Below are 27,443 nucleotides of genomic sequence, written 5' to 3'. Positions count from 1 at the left end.
TCCCCAGAGGATGGGGTGGGCATCACAGGCTAAAGCCCTTGGTGACTTGCCCAGCCTGGATCTCCTCCTGGCACTTTTTCCGGGGACAGGGAAGGGAAAGAGCAGATGGGTTTGGGTGGCAGATCCCTAGTGTGGAGCCAACTGGTGCCCAGACAGGTAGCTGGGGACCGCACCTGCTCAGGCCCAGCCCCTGCCCTGCCTGACATGCTGCCCCAGGCACCAGTTGGCAAGGACTCTCAAGTGGACTGAAGTAAGGAAGCCCGGAAGTGACACCCATGGTTGACCCTCTTGGCCAGGTGGCAGCAAATGAAAGTCATGCCCAGCCAGAGTTCTGTCTGAGCTTCAGAAATTTCCCAACCAGAGGTTATGGAGAGGGGCTGTCTAATACTACCGCTCTGTCTCTGCCACAGCTTGATCCTAAACAGTGGCCCTCAGGTGATTAAATGTCTCTTCTCCTTTCAAGGTCTCCATAGTAGGAGGTTCTACCTTGTTTCCTGGGAAATTGCTAACATGTTTTATATCCTTCACTGGTAGGAAAGTACTTCCTGATATCCGTCCTCAATTTCTTTTCCTGGAATGGAAGCAGACTCCAGTCCACGGTGCGCTTGGGCTGACTGGGTCAGGAACCAGAGCTGGGGATCAGGCAGCTCCTTCTCTTAGGGAGAGAACAGGGGGTCGGGGAGGGAGCTTGGGTGGCAGACAGACGTGAGGCTGGCTTCTTCCACTCACCAGTGAGTTGCCACAACCCTGTGAGCCTCCGTTTCCTTACTTATCTGTAAAACTGACTCAATATTTAATCTCAAAATGGCTACAAGGACTCGTTAAAATAATGTATCAAGATGATTTTAGTCAAGTGCCTGACAGAGCAGTTGCTCAGGAAGTGGAGGCTGATATGTAGCCACTTTGGAGTCAGGGACAGAGCCACAGCTGAGACTGCCCCTCAGGCTGAAGCAGGGCCCCTTCCTTCACCTTAATGTGGATTCCAAATCCTCCCAAAGCCAAGGTTACTCCTGTTTGCCCGAATTCTCCAGGCTGCCCTGTGCAGGTCTGCAGAGCAAGCCTCAGCCAGTCAATTCTCTCTCTCCAAGTCGGCACCCCCACTGGGGCCTGTGGTGCCTGGTCCTGAAGCCCTGTGGCCAGTGGAGGCCCAGGAGAGCTCCCTAAAAAGGCAGTCTCTCTGCAGAGGGTAAGGGGCAGGGCACTGTGTCTCTGCTGGCTGGCTCCCCGAGCAGGTACACCATCACCTGTATTTAGACCATGGCATGTGACAGGTCCTGAGCATGTGGCAGGAAGCATGGAGGTAGAGGACACAGAGGTCTGACAGGGTTAAGGGGGATTTTCCAACCTCTTTCCCAAGTTCCCAGAGTCTAAGGAAATCCTGAGTGTCCTCACAGGAACTCTGGGGCTCTTTCCCATGTCCGGTCCGCAGATGCCAATGAAGCCAGCTCCTCCCTCTCCCTGTGGCCTTCTTCCCACCATCCTAGCTGGCCACACCCTGCTGCAGTGCCCAGCACTGAGTCCTGGACAATAGAGGACACCCTCCCAAGTCTCGAACTCTGGCACCTCTGCTGGGCAGGTGCAGCTGGGCCTCTGGGCCTGGCTGTAGTCACAGGATGGCCAGGAGGTCCATTCCAACATTTCCATCTGCTCCCTCATCACCCAGAACATGAGGAAGAGTGAGGGCCTTTCTGAAGATACTCAGATATACTGGGCATTAGCACAGCCTAGAGATGCCACACGCCTGGCTCGTGAGGTGATCAGTACAAACTTTCAAAGCAGGGATTATGAGACAGCTGAGGAAACTGAGGCTCAACAGCACTCAGGAACCAAAGCCAAGGTGAGCAGGGGCCAGAACACAAACCCGGGTCTGCCTCCTCTAGATGCAGTGCAAGACCCTGGAAGAGGCAGCACTTTTCAGGTCCAGCTCTGAAGACCCGAAGACGCGAAGCTCTGAAGACGTGGAAGACAGAAAAACTCAACCTCTCGGGGTCTCTGTTCCCTTCCGTAGAGTGGGAATCACAACTACCACCACATGGCCCCGCAGGTCTACTGGGGCCATCAAACGCAACAAAGCCTGAAGGAGCCCTGTTTCCATGATTGGTGGGCCTGGAACAGGAATGCATGTTCGGGGTGGGGGGCACATCTAGACTCACTGGAGGCGAGGCGGGGCTGGGGGGAATGTGTGTGGGCTATGACCTTGCCCCTGGACACTGACCTTGTGGTCTGACCCCATTAGGCATTGCCCACCTCCTAGCTCTGAGGGTCTCTGATGTGACAAATTTGTTTAGTTGCAATGGCATTTATCAAGCACTGATACCAGGTTCACGACAGGCTTAGCCTGGGAGTCAGGAGACCCAGGTTCCAGTCCTGGTGCCGCCAGGAGCCAGTGAACCCGGAAGCTTCCTCTTCCCAGGCCTGTTTCTGCGTTTAAATGACAGGAGGGCTTGTCAGCTGCCCCTCCTTCAGGCTCCCTCTGGCCCTTGCTCAGCATCCAGCCCCCAACAGGCTCCGGTGTGGCAGTAACAAGCTTGCGCAGGCTTGGGGTCAGGGTGAGAGGCTCGCTCCCCACCTTCCCAGGCCCTGGAGGTGGGGCTGCCAGGTGGAGGCTGGGGCAGTGGGACCTTCAGGACGCTCTGGCAGCACAGCAGGATGGAGCAGACCGATGCCGCTACCTTCCAAGGCAGGGCTGGGTCTCAGGGCTTCTCTGAGCCTGCTGTGGAGAGGGGCTTCTCAGACCCGTCATTCTGACATGGCAGGGCTGGGCTGGCACCTGGCCTGGGAGACCTCGGACTCACACCAGGAAGTGAGGTGGCTCTTAGTAAGAGAGACTCCCCGCAGTGAGTCAGGGCTGAGCAGTGGGGTGAGATGGGCTGGATGGGAGCTCAGGAGCCAGGCCAAGGAGGAGAGTGCTTGCTCAGAGCAGCTCTGGTCATGCCTCTGCCCGTCACTGGCTGTGGGGTCTCCCTGAGGTACTTGACCACAGTGCTTCCGTTCTGTCCTCCCTGAGATGGACATGCCACGTTCTGCTCCTTATCCCGAGCTCATTGCTAGGGTGAAATCCAAGTGAACCTGTGAGTCTGGGAACTTCTCAGGATCTGAGCTCTGTCTCCTAAGGTAGTGAGATTGACTAACTGGTACTTGTCATCAAACTTTGTCCCCACGATCCTAAATGTGGCGGGTAATGACAGGTGCTTCACCCACGAAGTGAGGAAAACCCAGGACTTAGTGCTAGGATTTTTTTTTGGGGGGGGGGCTCAGCACCCATGGTAAGTGGACAAGATATATTGTGGGGTCCCTCTCATTTGAAGTCCCTGGAATAGGACTGACACCTCTTCTACCCTTCTGTGCTCTGGAGATAAGTACTGTGACCAAGAGGCCGGGCTGGGATCCCATAGGGCAAGACTGGCCTCTCCCAGACTCTGCCCTTCCTCCTGCTCCAGGGGGCATCTGGAGAGGAGACCAATCTAGGGGAGATGTTAATTAGTTCTGACAAATTAATAAAGAAAGCCTAATTTATTCTCCGTATCTAATTTCCTTCTCTGTGCTTTATTTTCCTGTCCAACAAGCTGCTCCTGGGGACACGGAGGGAAAGGTGTGGGGGGGTCAACCTGAAGACAGCCCCAACTCACCTGCCTCCTCCTTGCTGGCTCCCTGCCCCACCCCCACCGCACCCCTGCTCTGCTCCAGGAAGCCGACCCCAGACATTAAGCTGTCAAACTGCTCCCAATTATCTCCCTCTATGCCCGCCGGCTCCAGGGGCGACAGTTGTAGCAAGCTGGCGTTGACTCATCCTGTCACCGGCCTGCCCTGCTCTGGGAAAATGCGATTTAATGAAGTCCAATGGTGGGGCGGGGGCAGGCAGGGTCCTAGGAAGTGTCGGGAGAGCCACTGTTCTCCTCTTCCATCTGGGTGACAGGATCTCACCTCCAGACCCTGGAGGGGTCCCCCTGTACCCCTTTCCTTCACTCACCCCTTCAACAGCCCTGAGCGACAACGGCATTAACCTTCCCTGGGAGGGCCTCCACCTCCCTGGGCTGCCTGGGAAATCCTTCCTGCTGTTTAATCTCCATCCCTTTTGCTGAAGAGGAAGTCCATTGCCCCCTGCTTTTTGATCCTGAGCCTAGGAGTGGGTCAGCCACCGCCAGACACCATCCAGCTAGCACAGAGCTGGGGACACGACTGTGTGCGTGGCCTGGCCAGCTCCTGGGCTGGAACAAAGTGAGTCTTCCCTTTTGCTTTTGTCAGGCCAGGCCTGGCCCTGCCTCTTGCCCCATCTTGCCTCACCTCATCAGGGGGTGCTTGTTGGAAATCTCTGTTCCTTCTAGTTGGACAGCAGAGAGCCCTAGGTTCAAATCCCAGCTCTGCCACTTGCTAGCTGTGTGACTTTATGCTCTAGGTACACATTTCCTCATTTATAAAAAGGAAGAAAGAATAGTTATTTCCTGAATTGGACAAAACTTTCCTATGTTCCTATATGAATACACGACCAGTGTAGCATCACATCATGTTCAACCACAAGAATGGGAAGTTATGCTCCATGTATGTATGTCAAAATACACTCTACTGTTGTGTATATCTAAAAAGAGCAAATGAAAAAAAAAGAATAGTTATTTCCTTATGTAAATGAATTTTCATAAGCAAAGAGCATGGAGCTGAGTCAGGCACAGTGGAAGGGCCAGATAAATGCCAGTGAGCCCATGTGAACACAATGGCCCTGCCTTATCAAAATTGGGTGCCCAGTGCCTGCCAGGGCCTGCAAATGGGCAAAACCCACAAGAGTTGACTGATGCAAGGCATGACCAGGAGGCCAAGGTACCTCAACGCTCCCCCAGTCCAGGCAGGCTTGAGAAATGTTCATGGAAGGACCCAACCACAAGTCTTCCTGTCTGTCCCCTCTCTGAGTCTCATGTGCTGGAGTCAGAAAGAGACTTCATGCAGGACCCAAGGGGACAATAAGTAAATGTTTTATAGTGAGACTCAGTAGGGCATCTCTAGAGTTCACAGTTTGGCTCAACCCACAGAAGTGGTGGCACCACCCTGTCTTGTACCCTGCCTGGTCTCTGTCTTGAACTTGACCAGGAGTAGGAACAGTCACTAACCTCACATAGGTCCACTCTGCACAAAGCATGGGCCAGAAGAAACTCCAAGAGCTCCAAAGGAGCAACTAACCCAACACTTCTTTCGTACACATAGGAAAACAGGCCAGAGAGCGCCCAGGGTGACTGGGCAGCCCTCCTAGCTCTAGGGCCATGCAGTCCCCGTAAGCACTCGTAGACCATGTTAGTCAACCACTTGCCGTCTGACTCCCACCCTGGATTTCCATCACCTTGGATTATTAAAGTAGCCCATATCCCATGGTCTAAGTGAGAGCCCAAAAGGATCAATCATGTAAAATGCAAGGCCGCTTCCTGCCGGGATAATGAAATGTGCAGCTCCGCCTGTCTGGCCTGTCAACTCCACTGTGTCTGCGGTGCCCGGCTTGGGACTGGCACCTAGCACCAGGAAATATTCTGGAGGAGAGATGACCCTCCTCATGCCTGTCCTTTCACACGGCTCAGAGCACACACTTACTCTGCCTTCCTGCCATCTCTTCTTCAAGAGAGTGGCTCCCTCCCTGCAAATTTCCTGGCTCGGGACCCTGTCTCAGCACCAGAGACAACATTCCTTGGCTGGAAGGCCTCCGGTGTGTGATCACCCAGGGCCACATGTCCCGTGTCCTGCGCTGCACTATTTTTCCACATCTGCATAGGAGGGCCAGGGCTGTCTCTCTCCTCCCTGTGGGTCTTTGTTCCCTGAGGTAGTCAGGGCTGGTGGCGATAAAGGGCAGACTGTGTCGGAGCCCATGGACTTGACTTCCTAGCCCGAGTGTAGGAAGAAGGACTGCAGCTCCCTGGTCCCCACTAAGCACCTGGAGGGCTCAGCAAGTCTCCCTTCCTCTTTGGGTTATGGGGCAGGCCTCGGAGGTGCTACAACAACCTGCGGCACTCTGGAGGGTCCCTAGACAGGTGAACAGATGTACACAAAGGACAGGAGGCTCAGCTGTGCCTGTGCACCAGGGAGAAGGTGCTCTGGCCACGGCAGCAAGGGCCAGCAGGAGACAGGCCAGGCCCAGGCTGTCTTTGGTTGTGGGTGGGGAGCAGCTACCAGGGGACCCTCCCCGATCCTGCTCCCTCCACTCCCCTGCTTGGCTTCCCTGCAGCCCAGTCAGGGTGTTAGGCCCATGGGTGGGGGACACTCTCAGACATTCTTCCACTCAGCCCTGAGGGAGCTTCTGGGGAAAGTGCAGGCACTTGGGGACAGGCAGAGTGAGTCCTGCCCCTGGTATGCATTTGTGGAGGTAGGCCCTTAACCTCTCTGACCTCAATTTCCTCCAACGTAAAATGGGATAACAGCCTTGAGCTCAGAAGCAGGTCAGGGGGATGAGGTGAGGACCCTCGATAGATGCTAGTGCACATGTGGGCAGGGACGGCTTTCTAGAGCCTAGGACTTGCAAGGAGACTGTGTGTGTGTGTGTGTGAGTGAGTGTGCTGGAACAGGGGCAGGGTATGCAGGGGCAGGAGGCAGCAGCTGTCCTCTGAAGCATTCATTCATTAATATATTACTGATAATACTGGGCACCTATTAGGTCCTAGGGATACAGCATGGAACAAAGTAGAAAAAAATTCTCTGGGCTTGTGAAGTTTAGATTCTAGCAAGAGAAAAGACAATGACTGTGATCAAGTTTATATAGGACTATTTTTGGTCAAGGGTGTGCTGGGAAGGCCTTAATGCGAAAAGAGAAAGGACATTTGAGCAAAGAACTAAAGGAGGTGAGCAAGCCAGGACTGGAACTGCCCGGGAGAGCATTCCAGGTGGAGGGAGACAAGGTGCAAAGGCCCTGAGGCGGGAGTGTCTCTAGAATTTTTGACCAATGCAGCTGGAAGGGAGAGGTACAGTGGACAGATGATGTGGGCCCTGGGTTTCTAAGGGTCAAATGGGAGCCACTGAAGGGGTCAGCAGAGGAAGGACCTATCTGGGCTGTTTTAACAAAATCCCTAACAACTGCTGGAAAGACACGGTAGGGAGTGAAGGCAGGGGACTGGTGAAGAGGCTTCTGCAGTCACTGGGACATCTCTGAGGCCTGTAGCGTTTGAGGAGGGAGAGCCAGAAGGTAGGGGATGCATCCAGGTTTGTGGGGCCACCTCTCCCACCTGTCCAAGTGAGACAGCTGGCAGCCCACACCCTCTGCCTGCAGACAAGCTGTCTTCCCCATCCGGGCCTTTGGGGGAGGCGGGAGTGGCAGGGTGAGAAGAAAGCCCTGCACAAAACAATGGCCTTAAAACAAGAGAGATGTGTGTCCCCCCTTATTTAGGATTGTTATTAGGAGAAATAAAGCCCCTGCGGTGGCCTCTCCCCGGGCAGGCGGGAGCCAGGCCCTCACGCCTCTCTTTCCTTCCACCTCCCCTGTTTTCCTGACAGAGGGAGGGGATCAAATGACTTTTTATCAAGGGAAAGAGGCTATCTCTCCTTATCAACACCAGCAGACCCCACTCCAGATTAAAAGGCAATTAGATGGCTTTGTTTTTATAGGGGCAGAAGGTCTGCTCAGCACCCTCCTGGGGAACTGGATCCTCCCGGCTGGGGAAGGCCAGTGGCTCCTGTGTCCCTGTGGGGCAGGCTGTGGTAGGCCTCTGGGCCCACCACCCCCTCCCTAGGAAGGACAGACTTCCTGTGCTCTGAGAACTGCGGGGTGCCCGCCAAGAGGGTCCTGGTTGGACTTTCCCAACCAGGGACTGGTGTATCTTCTCTCTGCTGGCCTAAACCCTCAGAGTGAGGGTGGGAGCTGTTTGTCCTCCACCCCCCAGAAAATACAGGACTGACTGCCTTCAAATAAACAGCACAGAACCACTCCCACCAGGGCTCCCAATCCCTTGGAAATGGCAAAACAGGGAGGCAGGCCTTGGAGACTCCTCCCGACCAGAGACCCTGGCCAGGGTGTCCTTCACTTGGCTGACCTGTGCTGACAGCACACCTGTTGACATAGGCGGCCAGCTCTTCAGAGCACCCATACACATGATCTCTCCAAGTCCTCAGGAAAACCCCCAGAGTTGGCGTCATTCCCCTGCGTTATCCTCAGTCAGGATTTAAAGAAGAAACTGAGGGTCAGGGGGCTGTCATCAGAGCCCAAGGGCAAAAGACTCACAGGTGCCAGAGAACCCAATCACCCCCATGGAAGAGGAGAGGAAGACGGGGGAACTAGGATCCATCCCTGGCCTTCCAGTAGTTTCCATCTGGCAAGAGCAGGAGGGCCATTGCTGCCCTTAGGGACTGGGTGGACGGGAAAGTCCATCCATCCTTAAATAACCTTGAAGGATGGGGAGGTTTCCATTGGATGCAGTGGAAAGGCCACTGCTCTTGCCTTGTCCCAAAGCTCCCTGGGCTATTGGGCTCCTGCTCACTCCGCCAGCGGAGCCTCCATGCTGCCCTCCTCCTCTGCCACACGGGCTGCAGCCCAGAGTATCTTAGGCGCTCACTCTCACTTGCCCCTGAGCCTTTGCATAACTGTCCTGTCTGCTGGGCGTCCCCTCCCCTGTATCCACCCCATTCCTGTTTTCTGGTTAAAGGTCACTCCTCCTCTCTTGTGGCTGTTCCCCATTCTGCTCCCACCTCTGCCAAACCTTCTACCCCATCTCCCATGCCCCCCATGCCAGCAGCCATGCCCCTCCATGAAAGCTGTCCACCTTCCCTCCACTCTGACTACGCACAGAGGCAGGCAGCCATACCCACCTCGTCTCGGCCGTGCCAAGTTGCTGAGCCCTCCCCTCCTTCCAGATTCTTCTAGTTACATCTCCCAGATTCAACCCACTGACGCTGGTTCTCCTACTCCACTTCCTTTGACTTGCAAAACATGACTGGGCACACACACGTGCCACGCGCTGTGCCTGTGTTTGGGGGGAGCCGCCAGTAGTGACAACCCGCAGAAGGTGGAGAAATGAGAGACTAAGGCATTTTCTTTTTCTGTGGAAACTCAGCCTAACAAGGGCCCCAGACATGAAAACAAGTAATTACTGTGTGCTAAGTGCTGCATTTTGTTTATTTGTTTTTTAAAGTATGAACCAAAAGTGAAGGAGTTGGGGGGGCGTTCTGTCTGTGGGTGATGGAGGATCCCAGCAGATCAAGTTTCTAGCTGGATCTTGTAGGATGAGCAGGAGTCCCTCAGAGAGGAAAGGGTGCCTTTGAAGCCTGGGTGTGCCTGAAGTGTCAGATATTGGGGGGCTGGGAGGTCTGAATGGTAGGGGCCAATTTAAAAGACCTCATTTTAGACAAGTGTCTGAACTTCACGTTGTGGGCAAAGGGGCATCATGGACATTCTAAGCAGGTACTGACCTGGCCACATTTGTGTTTTAAAAGGAGGGACATGGAACTTTAAGGGCAAACATGTCAGTCACAAAGGGCCACAAGCTGTATGATTCCATTTAGGGAATAACATGTCCGGAACAGGCAAATCCATAGACGCAGAAAGTGGATTTAGTGGTGGCCAGAGGTGGGGCAGGGAAGTGGGAGCGATGGCTAGCCCAGGACAGGGCTGCCTTTCCGGGAGGCAAAATGAACACTCTGGGTTGGTAGTGGTGACAGCCACACAACTTTGTGACTATCTTAAGTCACTGAACTGTATGCTTCAGGAAGAGTGAGTTTTATGGTATATGAATTGTATCTCAATAAAAAGAAAAAAGAGGTACATGAAGAAAGACGTGGTGGAGAGCTAGGCTGGAGATGGGCAAGCCACCAGGAGACCTGTACAAGACTGCAGCACCCCCCAAACATGGGTGAGCAAAGCCCTTCCAAGGCCTAGAGGCCTACCTCTCTTCCCTGCCCAGGGCTGATTCTGCTGGAGGAGGGGACGCTAGAGAGATCCTGGACCCCACCCCCACCATAGCAAGTGTTTCTTGTGCGTATCCTGCATGTGATGGCTTGGACCAGAGTGACAGACATGTCACCTGACAAGACACACCACTTATTTTTGAAGACAGGCAGGTCCCCTGGTAATAGAGCAGGCACGAAGAGGCTCAGCCCTGGACAGGGAAAATTAGGGCAGAGAATCACACCGTGGAAACAGAACTGGCTTTCGAAATGAGAGAGAAGCCCCCTCCTCAGGCCCAGGGTGCCAGGCCTGAGCCCCTGGGAGTCGAGCCATCCCGCTTGGTGGTCCACTGCCCCCACTGGCCCGGAACTTCCTCTCTGCTGTGTGCCCTGGCTGGGTCACTCTTCTGACTGGCAGCTGGGGACGAAGGGAGCCAGGGCCACCTTCTAAAGACCATCCTTTCTGTGGGCCCTGAGTGCCTGGGCTGGGCTGTGACAGAGCACTTGCCTCCTGGGCTGAAGGCCCTGCGTCCCAGGCCCTACCATCTGTGGCTACTGGGTCCTGGAATGGGCCGGGAAGGAGGAAAAGCCATCAATCTTCTAAGACTTGCAAAGTCGGAGCAGGGTGGGGAGATTCTGAGACACCTGGGTAGGGAAAGAAAGTGGCTTGGAGGAGGCATGACACAGCTTCATCCCACCGCCCAGGTCACTCCTTCCGCCTCAGGTCATGTCCTGTCCCAGGGTGGGGAGGAGAGCAGGCTGACCCTCCAGTCCCTGCGGTGGAAAGTCCTTATGAATGGAAGGGGAGGGAGAGGGGGAGTGCGTGTGGGCAGCCAAAGCAGCCTTGGAAAGAGCAGGGCGGGGGGCTGGGACAGGGAAGGATACTGGGGGGCTCTGGGCAGGGAGCAGGTTTATTCCCCTCTCTGAGTATGGGGTGACGGCAGGGCAGAGAGGAGAGAGGGCGAGGCTCAAGAGTTCGAGGGGGAGGACCTAGCCGTTTTTCCCAGCATCCCCCAGGCCACTTCTCTTACCACAAACCTCAGTCTCAAGCCACTTGGTTGTCATGGAAACAGGACGGAATAGAACAGATGGTCTCCACTAGCCAAATTCCAATTAAACAGGGCAGAGATGGATCGGCAAGGGGGTGTGCTCCGGCTAGGCCACGCAGGGCTCTGCCCCCTCAACCCACCTGCACTCCCTGGGCCACCCGAGGCTGGGCAGGGGGCCTGGGAAGGGGCTCACCCTGCCTTCCCTACCTTCACCCCTTCACTTCTCAAAGGTGGGGGCATGGAGGTTAAGGGAATGCCAACTTTGCGGGGGCCATTTTGGGGGTTGCACCTTTACATTTACAGAAATCCTGAAACGAATTCACATGTGTTCACACACGCACACCCAAGCACACGCATGTCACTTAACCAGCTCGTGCACGCGTGTCTGTGTGCTCAGGAGCACACGGGAGCAGTGCAGAAAGGTTAAGCAAAGTCATTACAGAAGCACACTTTTAACACAGTACAAAGAAAATGCTTTGGAAAACAAAATCAGCAATTTATTCCCATTTATTTAATTAACATTAGTAAGACTCTATCAAGTGCCTCAGGGTGGGAATATAAACACACGCCTGTGACGGAGACGTCCCGGGGCTCAAGGACACAGGCTAAATGAACTGTTAACAGAGCACTTCTCTGGCAGGGCTGCTCACCAAGTGCCACAACAGAGGGAGGAATATTGAATTTGGGGAGGGGGATTAGAGGGAAGGGTGCATCCCAGAGGAGTAAGGTCTGACTGGGCTTTGAAGATGGAGTAGGAGTTCGCCGGGCAGCAAAGGCCAGCCCTCCGAGCATGCCTGCAGGAGGAAGGGCCACAGCTGACAGAGCAGATCCGCCCACCTGAGTGGAGTCTAGAGTGTCAAGCAATGAGGAAACCCCAAGTCACAATGCTGGCGTCACTGGGGTGGCATCGTTTCTGACCCAAACACTGACACCCCCCACACAGATGCTGCCATCGCTCAGCACCGCCTGCGAAGCCACACAGCCAGGCGCGGTTTCTCACACACACCCCACAGAGCTCCCCGTACTTAGCGGATGCTGAACAAATGGGAAAAAGATGATTTTGTTTGCTGCGAATAAAACGAGGTGGGTAAGGAGGTGTCAGGAGAAACAGAAGCATCAGAAGTTCCCCTGTCTGGGCTATGGGTTAAATAGGGTGCCAAGAGAAAACAGAGAAGGAGACCGCAGAGCTTATCGGGCTTGAGAAGCCGGCCGGCTCCCATCATTTTAATATACATTTATGGGGCACCTACTGGGTACAGGGCACTGAACTGGGGCCAGCAGAGATTTTAGGGCCCTTCCTTATGGAGCTCAGGGTCTGGGGGAGGGGGAGGGAGGGGTTTAATTCTAGGCAGGAGCAGAAGACTGCTCAGGAGGGAACCAGGCACTTCCCAGGTGGGTGTGCTGGGGCTCCGGCTCTGTCACCGAGGCCCAGGCAGGAGCGCCTGCAGGAGTGGGAGCACTCATTCTGGCTGGAACCTGCAGTGGGTCCATGTAAAGTTGTGGGAAGTACCTGGAAAAGTGGGCTTCTGTGAAAGGCAAGTGGTTCTCAACTGCGGGTGCCTTTGCCCCTGGGGGGACCTTCGGCAATGTCTGAAGACAATTTTTATTGTCCCACGGCATCATGGGTGAGGAGGAGGATGCCCCTTTAGTGGGAGGAGGCCGGGATGCTGCTAAACATCCTTCAGGGCTGGGGACGGCCCCACAGCCAAGAGCTGCATGGACGCATGTCAGCAAAACAGTGCTGAGGCTGAAAGCCTGAGCCTACATCACGGAGCCTGTACTTAAAAAGTCAGTGGCACTAGGGAGCCCATGAGGGCTTCCGAGCAGGAGAGGGATGTGCTCTCACTTCTCTGTGCTGGCTCTGCTGGTAGCAGTGGCGGGGCTGGGAGGGGTCCGTCAGAGAGGGCAGGAGATACAGAACTGACGACACAGCGGGTGCAGGTGGTTAGGAGAAAGAGCAGAACTGGGAGTCCCATTGCAGAAGTGGAAGGTGACCCTTTCAGAGAAGCCCCTGTGGCCCTCCCCCAGGTCAGGCTATGTCTCCGTCACAGCCCCTGTAGCTTTAACCACTGGAATAATTCTCCGGAAACTTTGTGCATCACTGCAGAGGCCGGGGGCCACACCTGTTTTGAGGACAGGCCACCACTACTGTACTCAGCCTCAGCCCACACAAAAGATGGGGGCTGACAGGAGACCCCACTCCCAGGTCCCCTACTTCAACCCTTGCCTCCTTTCTCTCTATTCCCTTTCTCTGCCCCGTCCTTCTCCCCTGACCACAAGGCTTTCAGAAACAGCTCTAGAAAACTCTTCTGACCACCATCAGAATGGGACTGTGCCCAGGACCCCAGGCCACAGGCAGGCCAACCTGGACAAACTCCAGCCAGAAGTTCCCCAGCAGTCAAGAGATGGAAAATGCCAACCCCCAAGACACACGGACCTCTGCGCTTCCTCACCCTAAGCCACCCGCCTGGGGTCAGGTGTCTTCAGGTGCATCCTGATGCCACCAGCGGAGTAAAGTCTTGAATGTTTCTAGTTGCTTAAAGCATTTTTCCTCACATAGCGGATGTCCAAAGAGCATTTGTTGGTTGATTGACTGATCTCACCCAAAGGATTAGGGGAACATTTCCCACAGTGCCACCCATGACACTGCATGGTCAGCAGAAAAGGCCCAAAGCCAAAAGAGTCAATGGGGCAGCAGCGCTGCTCGGGAGACCCTCTCTGGGTGGCCACGGGGCCTGTCCGTCCAGCAGGAAATATCTAGGGGCCTCCAAACAGCCTGTGGGGGAGGGCAGTGAAGCAGGTCACTAATCTCTCTTGGAGATTAAACACCACGATGGCTCTAAAGACCAGACCCAGCTGGGGGAGGGGTGGCAGTGGGAAGGTCAGAGGGCGAAGCTTGGCTGGGCTGTGGTGACCAGGTTAGGGGTGGGAGGGGTGGGGGCTTCTTTTCTGAGCCTGGACATAGCCTAGAAAGGTCTCCAGGGTTACAGGAGGCAGGGGAATTAAAATTGGGTAAAAAACCCCCAATGATTATTAACCAGAGTTACTAATTATTAACCAGCTTTGACTCCTGGACTTGAGGCCCCGATTCTGGCTCCCTCACCATCATTGCTGAACTTCCCATGGGTCCTGCTTCCCTGCGCTCTTGACCATTGGTGGGGATGCTGGCCTGGCCAGGGGCTGTGTCTGTCTTAGCACAGAAGCCAAGCACCCCAGGGTGAGGACCCCTTCAGGGGAGTGGCAGGGCCTGCCTGGGGCCATTTCAGCGCCAGGACAGTGCTCACAAACTGCCTTCAAGGTAGGAACCCCTGGACTTCTGACTGCAGCATTTGCCTCTGTATCCTAACGTCAAAAGAGCTCAGAGCCCTACCCTGCAGCGTGCTGTGGCTCGCCCTCCCCGTGCTGCAACATGCACGCCACAGAGCCGCTGCACTGGGTCAGGCAGCACTGGTGAATGACAGGGGAGGCTGCCAGGAGATCACCCCACCTGTGGCACTGTGGTGCACCTCCTTCCACTAGTCAGCACACCCATTTCAAAGCGGCTGAGTGCACCCCCAGGAGGGCCCAGCCTACCACCAGGGTTACTAATGTGAGCAGAGATTCCTGTCCCCTAGCCCTGCTACCCCCTGCACACACCCCTGGCCTCTGTGCACCCTGATGCCTGGCAATACGCTCCCTCTTGCCTTCCTTCTCTCCCCATCACCAGCTTAATTCCTTAATTCCCGCTGGAGATAAGCAGATCTTTCGCTGCAATTTATTGTTAATCCAAAAGAAAACAGGGGTGGGAAGGGGTGAGAGCTGGAAAGGATGGGGAGGATGGTGAGGTGCAGACAGCGGCCCGCGCTGCCACTCTGAGGTCTTGGACAGCTGTGGCTGAAGGCAGACAATCGGAGGCCAATGGTCCAGTCTGCTCAGCCCACATCTGGAGCACCAGGTTCAATTCTGGGAGCAACTCCCCTGTGACTGGGGATCTAGACACCGAAGACGGCATCTGAGACCGTGAGGTATGAGACCGGATCACATGAGCTTATGGGAGTGGGGACACTGGAGCTCAGGCAGTCCAGGTGCCGGGGGACGTCATGTGTGGGGTCAGATGTACTCAATGCCATTCTGAGGGGCGGAAACAGGACTGATGGGCAGCAGCTTCCAAAACACAGATCTTGGTTGAGCGTAGAGGAGAATGTGGGGCAGAGGGCGCTATGGGGGTTTCCACAGAGGGTGGTGAGTTCCCCGCCACTTGGGACATTGGTGTTCAAGTTGGCTGATCCACCAACTGGAAGGGATGTCGTTTAGAGGTTTTAGGATGTGAAAGGGGTTGCAATGCTCAGACTCTAGGATTCCGACTGAACCCACCTCTGTCTTCCTCTGTCCAGAGAGGTACCTTCAGCTGTGCACCTGCTGGGAGGCTCTTTCCTGAACTGGCCCTGGGAGGGGGACAAGCAGACTCTGCCTTGGAGGGTGAAGGACACACAGTGCTTGGCGTAGCCACAGCCGCGCCTGCATATCCAGGCAGGGAGGGTGACCCACAGGCCGTGGCTCTCTCTACACTGCACCTTGGGGCAGTCACAATCCTGCGCTTCCAACTCCCCTGAAGGAGGCCCAGGCGGCTTGGCTTCAGGAGCCACTGAGCTCCCCTGGTGACCCTCTGGGGATGGGGGGTGGATCCGCCTGCAAGAGACCTGGGGCTTGAGTTCCTGGTCCACCCATGTTGACCACCCTGGTGAAGGGACCCCACAGCATTCCAGGTCACACCTGCTGGGAGGGCTCTTCCTGTTTACTTCTTGGGAGCCTCTCAGGACCCCCTGCCCCCATTCTACAGTTCAGGGAAGTCAAGTTTAGAGAAGACGGAGATGCTCATTTTAAGACTGACACAGGTAAGTCTTAAAATGCTGACATGATTCGGCTCCAAAATAACCAGTGGTTTCAATTTAGAGAAGAAAAATAGTCAAACCAGTTGTTTGTGATCATACAGACAAAATAATGACCTAACTGACCTCAGCCTATTCTCTAACTGGAGGCTGAGGGCAGTGTAGACCCGGGCTCAGACGCTCATCGTCTTTGGCTGCCTCCCATCCTTTCCCCCTCCACCACACCCTGGCACCCAGGCTCTGCCCCCCCACCTCAGGAGCTGGGTGAGAGCCCCAGCCCGTGAAGATGGCAATCAGTCTATTCAGGAGCAGGCGTGCATGCCCACGCCCGCGCGCACACACAGCATGTGACCTCACACACACACTCTCTCTCTCTCTCTCAAACACTCTCTCTCTCTCTCTCTCTCTCTCTCTCTCTCTCTCACACACACACACACACACACACACACCATAAACCTCCCTCATACACACACAGAGGACATAAAAACACTTGTAAAGAAATACATAAACCACACAGATTATCATTATGGAGCAAACTGTGTACACAAGTGCCAAGGGGACAGGGTAATGGAGTGACAGGAGGCGGGAGAGGGTCATCAGGGACATTTCCTAGGAAAGGTGTTTCCAAGCAGAGCTTGGGGCAGAGGAGGCCACAGACACCCTTCTCTGCTCTCTCTGCAGCAGCAGCCCCTGAGAGGTGGGCGCCAAGGACTGTCACTGCCCCCACCCCATCCTTCCTGCTTCTCTTCAGTACTGATCCCAGGCCCCTTATCTGACTCCTGGGAGGGCAGGGAAGGGTGCTATCGCCAGGGCAGAGTCGGGAGCAGGGAACAGTGGTCTGTCGCCTAAGTTCACCAACGGCCCATCCATCAATCCAGTGGAGATAATCAGAGTGCTCAGCCAGCCCAGGACACTGATGACTCTCTGGCCACATAAACATGGGGAATAAATCTGGGAAGGGGCCGGGCAGGACGATATAGCAGGACTGGCCACCCTCCCTGGGAAGAGAGAGGAGGCCCATCCATCATTCTGAGAGATGCAGCAATCTAGGCCAATGAGATGGAGACAGTTCGGGGGGCGGGGGAAGTGGGCAAACATAATAAAATCATCCAGTGCAGTGTGGCTGCTCTGCTCTGATCTTATTTACACTTGGGGAGATGCCTGTCCCTGCCTCTGCTCCAACTGAGACCTGGGAGCTAGTGCAGGAAGCTTCTGCTGTAGATTCAAAGCCCTACGAGGAGGTCCCGCTCCAGGGAGCAGAGAAAAGGGGCATGAAAATGGTCTGGCCCACAATCAGGGCAGGGGACCCTGTGTGCTTGCTGGGCCATCCTTGGATTTTGGAGGGACTCAGGAAGGGCCTAAGCCCACCTTCCTCCTACAACTTCCAAGCACTTCCTGGGTGCAGGGTAGATTCTAGCCCCCAGCACTATCACATGTCTATGGCTAGTGTCTGGGCCACAGGGGCCATGTGGTAATTCAAGCTAACGGAGCATGGATAATCTGGAACAGCAGAGGGTCTAGGAGGAATTTCTCTTTGGCGTCGAAACAGATCAGATGACTGTTCTGCAGCCAAGTTACCTTCCTAATTAAGCAAGGGAGTCTGTGAGGCCCGAGCCCACAGGGTAACCTAGGGTCAGGGGGTGCCAGGAGGAGCTTTGGGCCTGGGTGACTGGGAGGACATCGGCATGTGTACTGTCCAAAGTTGATGCTTAGCCCTTAGTTACAACATCAGGAAAGGGTTTTGGTTTTTCTGCTCCTGTGATCTTTACTAGGATGTTCTCTACCCCTGCTGTGAAGCTGAGGAGGCCTGGCCCCAAGATCAACTGCCTCTATCCCCAGCTCCCTGTCCCTGGCCTGCCTGGGGCAGAGGAAGCACCAGCCCTTTCATCCCAGGAGATCAAAGCAGCCTGCGCAGGTGAACACCCTAAATCCTCTTCTTCCCTCACTCACAGGCAGGGCCCCGCCCTTGCCATCATTTGAGATCTCTGGGAGGGGGAAAGAGAGACCAAAACCTTGCAGAAACTGGGGATGGGATCTCGCACAGGATCAGCTTGCTGAGTCCTGGACCCATTCAGGATGCGGGGCCAGCCTGGGACACCTGCTGGGGGCAGTTCCACAGGTCCTCTTGGGGAAACTACTATGCCTGGCCTAGTCTCACCACAAAATGTGGTGGGAGATGATGTCCCCAGACTCAGGGGATGAAAAAGGAACATCAAAACATCCCGCTCTAGCACAGCCACACGAAAACCCCCAAGGTACAGCAGTGACCAGGGCAAGATATACCAGGGATATAACAATTGTATTTCTTTCTTTCTTCTTTTTGTACTGGGTATTAAACCCTGGGGCACTTTACCACTGAGTTACATTCCCAGCCCTTTTTATTTTTAAAAATTTTGGGATAGGGTCTTATTTATTTGCTTAGGGCCTTGCTACGTTGCTGAGGCTGGCCTCAAACTTGCAATCCTCCTGCCTCACCCTCATGAATTGCTGGGATTTGGGGTGTGTACCATCATGCTCACTACAACTGTATTTCTAATACTTCTAAGGTATCCAAAGAATATAACAGTAATACTTATAAGACTCTTGGAAGATACAGGGCTAATAGCTCCCCAGGTGCTCCAGGGAATATACAATGACAGCACCAGATTATTCCAGCGCCATCAAGGGACACAGTGTAAACATTAGGTGCTATGTGGAGGTGGTGGACGGTTCTGGAAGCAGGGGCTCATGAGTACTCCAGGCTGTCTCCTCCATCACCTAGCCTCCCGCCTACCAGAAGATTGATGGCTTAGTCAAGTGGTAGGATCATAGACTCTGACCTGACTTTCTGGGCCTGAGTCCTAGCTCTGCCACTTACTAGCCTTGTGACCAATTGTGAGTTACCAGACTTTTGTCTGGGCCTCATTTTCCCATCTGTAAAAATGGAAAAAACAAAAGTACCTTCTCCATGAGTTGCTATGAAGATCAAATAAGTTATTACCTGTAAGATGTTTACAACAGGCCTGGCACCCAGGGCTCTCAATAAATTTTTTTTTTTATCATCATCACCAACATTCCTTATGAGCAACCATCTCTCCATGTGGCATGGACTAGTGGCCCACTAGGCTAGACCCCGGGGAAACCAAGCCACATCAGCAAGGGAACTCTCAATACTGTGGAAAAGACAAATTTCAGGCTCAAAGAACTACCGAGCAAGGTGGGGAGTATCAGTCCACAGGGTGGCACAGCTACGGTGCTGGGGCTGTGAGTGAAGAGGTGGTCCGCAACTGGGAAGCCTGAGGACTGCAGTGGCTCCTGACCTCAGCAGTTAGTGTCTACGGGCTGGAAGGGAGAATGTGAGGGAACAGGAGGTACAATGGCACTGGGTGGGGAAGCACCAGAGTGAGCAGGGGTGGGTGCAGGGAGGGCAGTGGGAGATGAGCTAGCGGGGCGCAGCCATCACGTGCTCCAGGGCCTATGAGTGTCCTTCTGGGGTACAGTCATCCAAGCAGCAGTATGGGCACACATAGTCAGGAGTCTGGCTGCCAGTAATGATGTTGCTGTCACCTCCCCTGCAGTGGGACCCATGTGAAGTAATAACAGGGCTGGCTTGGCTCCAAGGCACCTCCTCTACCCTGCTCTTATCCTAGCAGCTAACCGCATCTGCCCACAAGACACCAGGACCAAGAGTGGGAGGGACCCGGGGGACCGGGGTACAGCTCAGGGAGAACTCCATTCCCGGCAGCTACCTCCCCAATCCCACGTGGGGCTTGTGCTCCAGAAGAACTGCAGACAGGACCTTATGGGGTTGCTTCATGGGCCAACATAGGCCTCCTGTCCCCTATTCTCAGATAAGGACTCTTATCTGATCACACACATTGGCGGTCCAATCTCCGCTGACTCAGCTGACAGGAATAGCAGCTCCCCTGCCAAAGTATGAACTGACCTGTGTGACCACTTGTGGGGGTCAAGTGAGCCCAGGTGTGCCCAGAAGCAGTCATTTGGGTCTAGCCTGCATTTTTTCCAAAAAGCCTGAGGCACCAAGGGAGGGGATATGCTTCCCTTTGCTCTGGTCTTGTTTTTCAGTGACACCCACCAGGCCACAGTGGTGCTCTGGAAGCTGGATGGTGGGAGAGAAAGAGACTGCAGAGTGGAGGCAGCGACAGGCACCAGAATCTGCTAAGAAAGAAACAATCCTGTCTCCGCTGGGTGGAATCCCAGGCCTATCACAGTAGCCAGGGACTCAACCCCAGGGAGGAGACGAGACCAGGAAGCTCCTGACAAGGCTACCAGGTGGCCCCTGGTGGTGGCTGCTCTTTCAGTCCTGAGTGAAACTCCACTTATAGGTGGGAAAGAACTTCTGCCATGGGGTCTCCAAGTCCCCACCCCCGGCTTTTGGATAGAAAGATGAGCCAAGATTCAGGCCAAGGCCACTGCAAGGATGTCCAATTCCATCTCTGCTCTAGCTGTACAGGTGTGATTGGGTATGCTGTCACCTGTCCCCAAGAGCCCTCCTCCAAGGAATGCTGCGGGCTGAGCTTCAGAGCCAGCTCCTTCTAGAGAAGGCAGACTCTTAGAACAGTCCCAGAGGTACTGTGTCCTTCTCCCCTTTAGGCCAGGGGCAGAACTAAGAGTTCCAGGGGGTAGAGAAACTTGGGACCCCAAGTTTCCAGGCTTGGGGAGCATGCATGTGGTGATTTCAGAGAAAGGGACTTCATGTAAGCTCACAGACTGAACTCAGCTGCCCAATGGGACATTCTGACGCCTATGGCCAATGGGCTATTTCCCTCTCAGGCCACGCCTGCAGCTGTGTCCCAAAGGAGCCACCAGCCAGCGGAACTAATGTCCTCTAATGAGATTCGGGCCAAAGTGGTCAGGCGGGTTTTATTGTCTGTGGCTTGGTAATGAGACTCCTCATAAACTGGGAATGAAATTGGGGTCTGTGCAGACCAGAGAAGTGGGGATGGCCCAGGAGAGGAGTTAACTCTATCCACCAAATCTTGTCCCTCTGCCCCTCTTGGCTGCGCCATGTAGTCCATGAGTACCTGCCCTCTGCCCTGAGCCAGGCCACACCCTGCCCTGGGCCTGCCTGTACCCCTAAGCTCCACACTCACAGCTCATGGCCACATCTCAGGCCACATCCCTGGAGTGGAGGAGGGATGCCCCTGTGTCTGGGGGGCCACGGCTCCCTTGGCCCTTGGCATCCTGCACTCAGACCACCCTGGGTCCATGGCCAGCTCCAGCTGGGCCCTTCCCCAGCCTACATTCTCAACTCATCCTTTACTTTCCCAGGGAGCTGCCATGCTCTGGCTCACGCTGCAGGGGACTGAAGGTGGCGGTGGCAGGTGAAGTGGATGGCCATCTCATGGACACATTCAGTGAGGACACATCCAGCCTGGCTGTCCATCCCAGCTCATTTCATCTTCCTGATCTATTGGGTTTGCAGTCTCAAGTCCTGGCACCTAATTTGGCCATACTGGCATGAGATGGGCAGCAAGGCACCAAAACTAAGTCTCCCTTTCCTCCTCTGTAAGGTGGAGGTCATGCTAGTAAGGCCTATATGTTGGGTGGAACAGTCAGGAAGAGGATGGATGAGCTGAAAACAAACACTGTTGTCATTATAATGTTGCAGAAGGGTTCCATCTGTGATGGGGGAGGCAACAGAGGAGGAGCAGCCCCAGGAGGGACTTCGCTACCTATCTGGCTCATACCATTTCACCAGGGGGGTAGACTTCCCGAGAGAGTCTTGTTGTCTATCCTCTCCTCAAATGTGAAAGTTTGAAGGAGGCAGAGGCCAAGTCCCAGGCCCTCCCTGCCAGCCAGGAGGCTGCCACAGCCAGTGCTCCAGATGGGCAATGGCACCCCAGCTGGGCTCCAGCCAGGCAGCGAGGCGGGTGCTGGGAGAGCCCTGGGCGACATGCTGCAGAGTGGAGGCTGTGTAGCACCTGCTCCCTGCACAGTCCTCGACCACCACGGGGCAGGGGCATGTAGTCAGCCAGGCCACCTGAGCTTCCCAGAGCCCTGGCTACTCCCCAGTTGCTGCACCTGGGTTATTACGTCCAAGTGGGAGAAGGGACTCACTCTCCAAGCAGCACCAGGTTGGACACAAGGGCAATGGGTGGGCAGTTGAGTGTCTCTTTCTCAAGGGAGCCATAAAGGTGATGCTACCTGACAAGCACTCAGGAGGCAAGAGCATTCAGAGGAAAGGAGTAGGGACAGAAGTCGCCACCCTTTGCAAGATGCTCATCATATGTCTGGCAACATGCTAAGCACTTTTCATTCATCATTCCCAATCTCATTTTCACAAGTCTTGGAAATCTGTATTGACAGAAGAAACCCATTTTACAGATGGAAAAACCAAGGCCTGAAAAGCAACTTCACTGAGGTCACTCAGCTAGCAGTCGATGGAGCTGGATTTCAACCGAGCCCAGATCGCCACCCTCTATAGTGTCACTATGCTGGGCTGCCAAGATGGGGCAACCACCAGGTGGCAGGGAGAGGACTGGGCTATCTGTTTCTCTGCTCTCCCTTGGGAACCTGAAAGGCACAATTCCCATTAAGAGCCAGTGAATATACACTTATGGCCTCTCCTGAGCCCTACCCAGGATAAACCTGGGATTATCCACTGCCCTGAAAATTCTACAGTGTGCTGTCAGAATGTCTTTGAGTCCTTTTTGAGTTCCTCTTGTTGCATGGAGTTCAGTGCTCCTTGTGGATTCAGATAGTATGCCTGATGTCTTTTCTCTTTGCCCGTCTCCCAGTTCCAAACAGTGAATGAGACTCCAGAGTGTAAAGAGTTAACTGGACTAAGGGGTGTTATCTCCAGCTCAGGGCATTCCCGCTGCAAGGTGATCCCTGCTCAGATCTTAGGTTACTCCTGCCCCAGCCAGCACATCTGCTACCAGTTCTGCAGACCTGCTCTCTATGGAGGGGGGCTGGCATCACGGGCAAAACATTTTCCAGCTGGGCTTGGGCACAGGGTACTGGGCTCCTAGGAATATCCTCTCTCCACTCCTTGCCTCTCATTGCCACTTCCTTTCTAACAAGAGGGCTCCTATTGGGCTGGGGATGTGGCTCAAGCAGTAGCACGCTCGCCTGGCATGCGTGCGGCCTGGGTTCGATCCTCAGCACCACATACAAACAAAGATGTTGTGTCTGCCAAAAACTAAAAAATCTCCCTCTGCCAATCCCAGCCATTCAGGGACATGAGAACCCACAGGGCAGGCCAGGGTTAACTCCAGGCTCAAACACTGCTCTGCTGGCCACGGAGAAAACAGAAGGTGGACAGGAGAGTCTCTCCAGGTGTTGTCAAGGTCTCAGGTGCCTCCTGGTGAGGATGCCGAGGCCTGGTCTAAAGTCAAGGGCAGAGGAGAAAAAACAGCAGCTCCCAGGGTACCCACCCACCCAAAGGACCTGGACCCAGACCAGGCAGCTTGTCCTGGAAGGAGCTGGCCAAGGGCAAATCCTGGGTCTCCTCCCAAAGTCACCCTTGCTGACACTCTGACATAGACACAGGCATTTTCAAAGCTTAGAACCACTCACAAAACCCATCAGCACGCCATAGGAAATCAGTTCTATATGAACGTACATTTGATACTCTATGGCTCCAGTCCCATGGTGACCGGTAGACATAGGTGCTCACACCTCCTCATCCTAGTCCCCAGAGAGCTGCACTTGTGACAGGGAACTATAGGTCATCAACATGAACACACAAAGCCGTGCACACAACCACTCCAGACCAAAGGCAAGACTCTAAAAACGTTACAAGCCAAGTTCCACAACTGGCTAACGTCCCTCTAGCCTGGCGTGCTGGCTAATGATCAAAGTTTTTTAAAAAGAAAGAAAGAAAGAAATCAGTCGAACAGGTGAATACGCAGACACCTCTCCATCTGCCCCTTCCCCAGGCCAGGAGGCATTCAATTTACCAGGTTAACCAGGAACGATACAATCAGAAAAATCGAAGATACATTCACACCTCCCTTGGGTGTTTTCTGTTTGTGCTGAACAATGAACATTAGTCAGGTGCTAAACAATGGCAGCATCATAGACACAGCAACTGGAGGCGACCCTCTGCCCCTCCAGCGTGGCCCACTCGCTCAGCTGTCAGCACTAGGGTTCTAGCTGGCCCCACCATAAACTCCAGCATAAACTGGGCCCGCAGGTCAGGCAGCCCAGGCTGCGGCCAAGGTGGATGCATCATGCAAAGCCAAGTGGTGGAGAAAGGAACTGATGACACTCCTGATGTCAGCCAGCATCGGGCATCTGGGGCTACATGCTCAGGAGTCTAGGTAGAAAAGACACCTGCTAGGCCATTCAGCCAGGTTCCTGGGTCCAATGTCTCCTGATCCCTCCTGCCTGGATTAGGCCCTGATCTGATTCTGAGACACTCTCCACGGTGCTGCCTCAAAAACAGGCCTGGAGTCAGCTGTGGATATACACTGCAAGCCTTGGGCCAGCAGAATTGGTTTTGCCACAATGCCCTGCCCAGCAAGCCCGAGCACACCACTGTCTGTGAGAAATGGGGAGGAAATAACCCGATAGCTCTAACACTCAGAGTTTCAAAGTAAACCACCTCATGACAGTGAGCTGTATACAGATTGCAGAGGGGTACATGTGGCCCGACAGGTCTTCCGAGAGTGTGCATGACATCTGGGGTGTGTGTTCTCTTTCCAGACAAAAGGTGTAGGGAAGCCAATTAGGGAGGGTGTGGTGTAGGTGGGACACCTGCTTCTCAGGCAGGTTCTCTGCCTCCTCCTCCTCCTCCTCCTAGGGCTCCCCATCTTTCTTTGGGCTGCAGTTCACACGCCCCACTGACCCTCTCCTCTAAATTAACGGGAAGGAACCACAGAGTGTCAATGTCAGGAAACAAAGACAGGCTCTAGGGCTTTCACCACCCTGCCTGGTAAAGTCTGTGTTGTTGAAACAAATTTTCCTGTGTACACTCTAGTAGCTGGATTGGGAGTGTTTGTGGTCAGGTGCCATCAAACACACTAGGGGCTCCTCCCTCCCCACCCCCACAATGCTCCCTATCACAACCCAGGAGAACCCAGAAAAGAGCAGCAGATTGGCAAGTCCCCAGAGAGAAGCAGGAGCCAGCAATCAGAAAGGAGTGTGTGAATGTGTATGTGTGTGTGTGTGTGTGTAAGTTGGGTGGGCTGGCAACTTCTGGGCCTACTGGCCTCTATTCAAGGGTCAAACTGGGAACAACCATATCTACCTGCCTCCTTTCACAGTGGACTCCAGAGAAAGCAAGGCTCGCAGGCAGTGGATCAAGGAGCTTGGTGAGTCTGGAACTTTGGCTTCCTCGAAAGCCACCCATCCATCAGTTACAATCAATCAGAGAACACTTATTAATTGCCTGTCTCTGCTGTGGCTCCATTTTTGGACCCCAAGCTCTCATTTGGATTTTTGGTGAAGGGAGTGTCTACCTTGAGCCAGTTTAGGGGTCACCTCCCAGTCCCCCTTCCTAAGCAGGTGGAACACAGCAGGCCTCTAGCCACTGAAGATGGAATTAACCACCCTTCAACATAAAACTGGGGAGAGAGAGCAACAAAAGGAGGGGAGAATGAGGGTGATTTCATCCCCCTCCCCAAACCTTCCCGCCCTTTGTCCATCCCAGGATTAGGTTAACCCCTAGTGAGCTAGAAGCAACCAGAGCTCCAGGCAAACTCTCCCTCCTCTGGGTTGAATGTGGATGTGTGGAATCAAAGGATTCCCAGAAGCACAGATCCCTGTGATCAAGCAAGTCCTGGAGTCCAAGCTTCTGTATGTCCTGGGCTTCCCAGGCCGTCCAGTGTGAGATGTAGACCTCTTACTTCCATAAGGCCACTCTGGGGGAAGGGGGCTCAGTCATGGCCCTGTGAAGTGGCAATGACACCAGTGAGCCCTGGAATTTCCCCTCTCCCCCTTAGGAGAGAAGCACCCCAGGATTCAGGGGTAGGGACACCTCCTCCCCACACACCTGCTTTCACAAACTGCTCTCCCTGGCATCTGCCACCCAGCCCGATTTGTGGAGCTCCAGCAGTGAGCTGGCTGGTAGGAAAAGGGGCACAGAAATAATGAGGTCAGGCTCCTGCCTTTCAGAAGATCACTCAAACCCCAAACCCCGACAGCCAATCTGACCCCCTCTAACAAACTGCCTGGCAACTCTGACTGGAAGATTCACTGGAAATCTCATATTCTTGCCCCAGGGGGAACTAGTCTCTGTAATCCCACCCCTCTATCCTGAAACTGCAAAGTGAGGACCCAGTGCTTCAGTCAAGCTCCCCTTTGCCCCCTCCCTCTGCTAGGGGCAGAGGTCATCATCTCAGGTTTCTTCCCAGAGGGCTACAAGGACCCTTCCCCCACCTTGACCCAAATTGGGTGTCCCACTGGGAACCCAGTAGCTTCCCCAGGGACACAAAGGGTTAAATCTAGGCAAGGGGAATCGGTCGGATTTGCCTCCTAAACGCATTTTCCAGTTCATTCCCCAGCACAATATGCCTGGGCTGGTCCCAGCCTCCGCCCCCACCCCACCCGTCAGAGTGGGCCACTGTGGGCCACCTCAGGGTCCTGCGCTGTCTTAACCCTTTGGCTGCTGGCAGCCCGCACCTCGAGGAAGGAAGGATACGCTCGGCACCCTCGTGGCCCCTCGGGAAAGTGGGTCAAGCAGCCACCTGGCTGGCACGAAGCCCGTGGCACCTCCTCCCGGGAGAACCCCTAGCATTAGAAGCGGAGTTCCAAGGCGGAGCCCAGTCCCGCGCAAGGCCGAGTTTGCTGTCCCCAACAGTTCGGGCCTCACCCTCCAGGAAAGGAACCGCAGGTGAGCGAGGAACCGCCTCTGCAGCAGGAGCTGGCTCTCCGTGCTCGCGGTGGAGCGATGTGCGGCGGGAGGGGGCCGAGAGCCTGAGACCGTCTGGCAAGGGGACGACGAAAGAAACGAAGCCCCCCTGCCATCCCCCAAACCCACAGCCCACCAGCTCCTAGACTGACGCCCTCCCCCTGGGGCTGTTGTCTCACACCCCGAGACGGTGATTACGGTGATTATTTTGCATTTATGTAACATGCAGTGTTTCCAAACTGCTTCTCGAGCTGAGAACTGGTTATTAAATAAATAGAACGCTATTACATATTATTATTTTTTGTGAAGAACTGAGCGGAGAAAGTGCTTTCTTGCTACACAGAGACGTGCATCTAACTGCTTCCCTGCAGGGCAGGCGGTTCGGCTCCTCAACCTCTCTTTCTCCGCCGCGCCACCTCCTACTTCCCCTTTTATCCAAGCCCTGACCCAACTTTTGTGGTTCCGTTCACTCCCTGCAACCCAGTAGTGCCCGTCATCCAGTTCCCAGCCCGGGGGAAGCACTGGATGGGTGGGGGTGGGTGGGGGAGGCAGAGGTGAACGCGCTTACCTGGGAGGAAGAACGCGGTCAAGCCGAGAGCTAGTCCCCACCAGCGTCCAGCGGCGCCCGCAAGCCCCATCCGAGCCATCGGGGTCCCGGGGACCGATGAGAGGGGAGGCGAGGAGGGCGCTCCTCGCGCTCCAGAAACCAGCCCGGAAGACGAGGGCGGATCGCTGGCGGCCGGCGGGCGCTCGGAGGATCCAGGTCAGCCGCAGCCGTCGGCCGGGGCGGGGTGGGCAGGGTGGGATCCGCGCGGCCGCAATCCGGGGCCCGGGCTGCCGCCGGCTCAGAGGCTCGGCAGATGCCCGCCGCAAGTTGCACGAGTCATG

At 54.8% G+C, this 27,443-nt stretch overlaps 1 protein-coding gene across 1 annotated transcript in view; it reads right to left on the bottom strand.

Moving 5' to 3' along the window:
* The window catches only part of Nectin1 (nectin cell adhesion molecule 1), a 60,987-nt gene extending 33,785 nt beyond the window's left edge, over positions 1-27,202 (bottom strand). Inside the window, exon 1 of the mRNA XM_076843686.1 lies at positions 27,124-27,202. Coding sequence (XP_076699801.1) covers positions 27,124-27,202 — 79 coding nt within the window. The remainder of the gene's footprint in view (positions 1-27,123) is intronic.
* Between the last annotated feature and the right edge of the window lie 241 nt (positions 27,203-27,443).

The sequence above is a fragment of the Callospermophilus lateralis genome, chromosome 2, assembly GCF_048772815.1.
Source record: "Callospermophilus lateralis isolate mCalLat2 chromosome 2, mCalLat2.hap1, whole genome shotgun sequence".
NCBI classification, from domain to species: domain Eukaryota; kingdom Metazoa; phylum Chordata; class Mammalia; order Rodentia; family Sciuridae; genus Callospermophilus; species Callospermophilus lateralis.
This window is presented reverse-complemented; position numbering and strand designations above follow the sequence as displayed.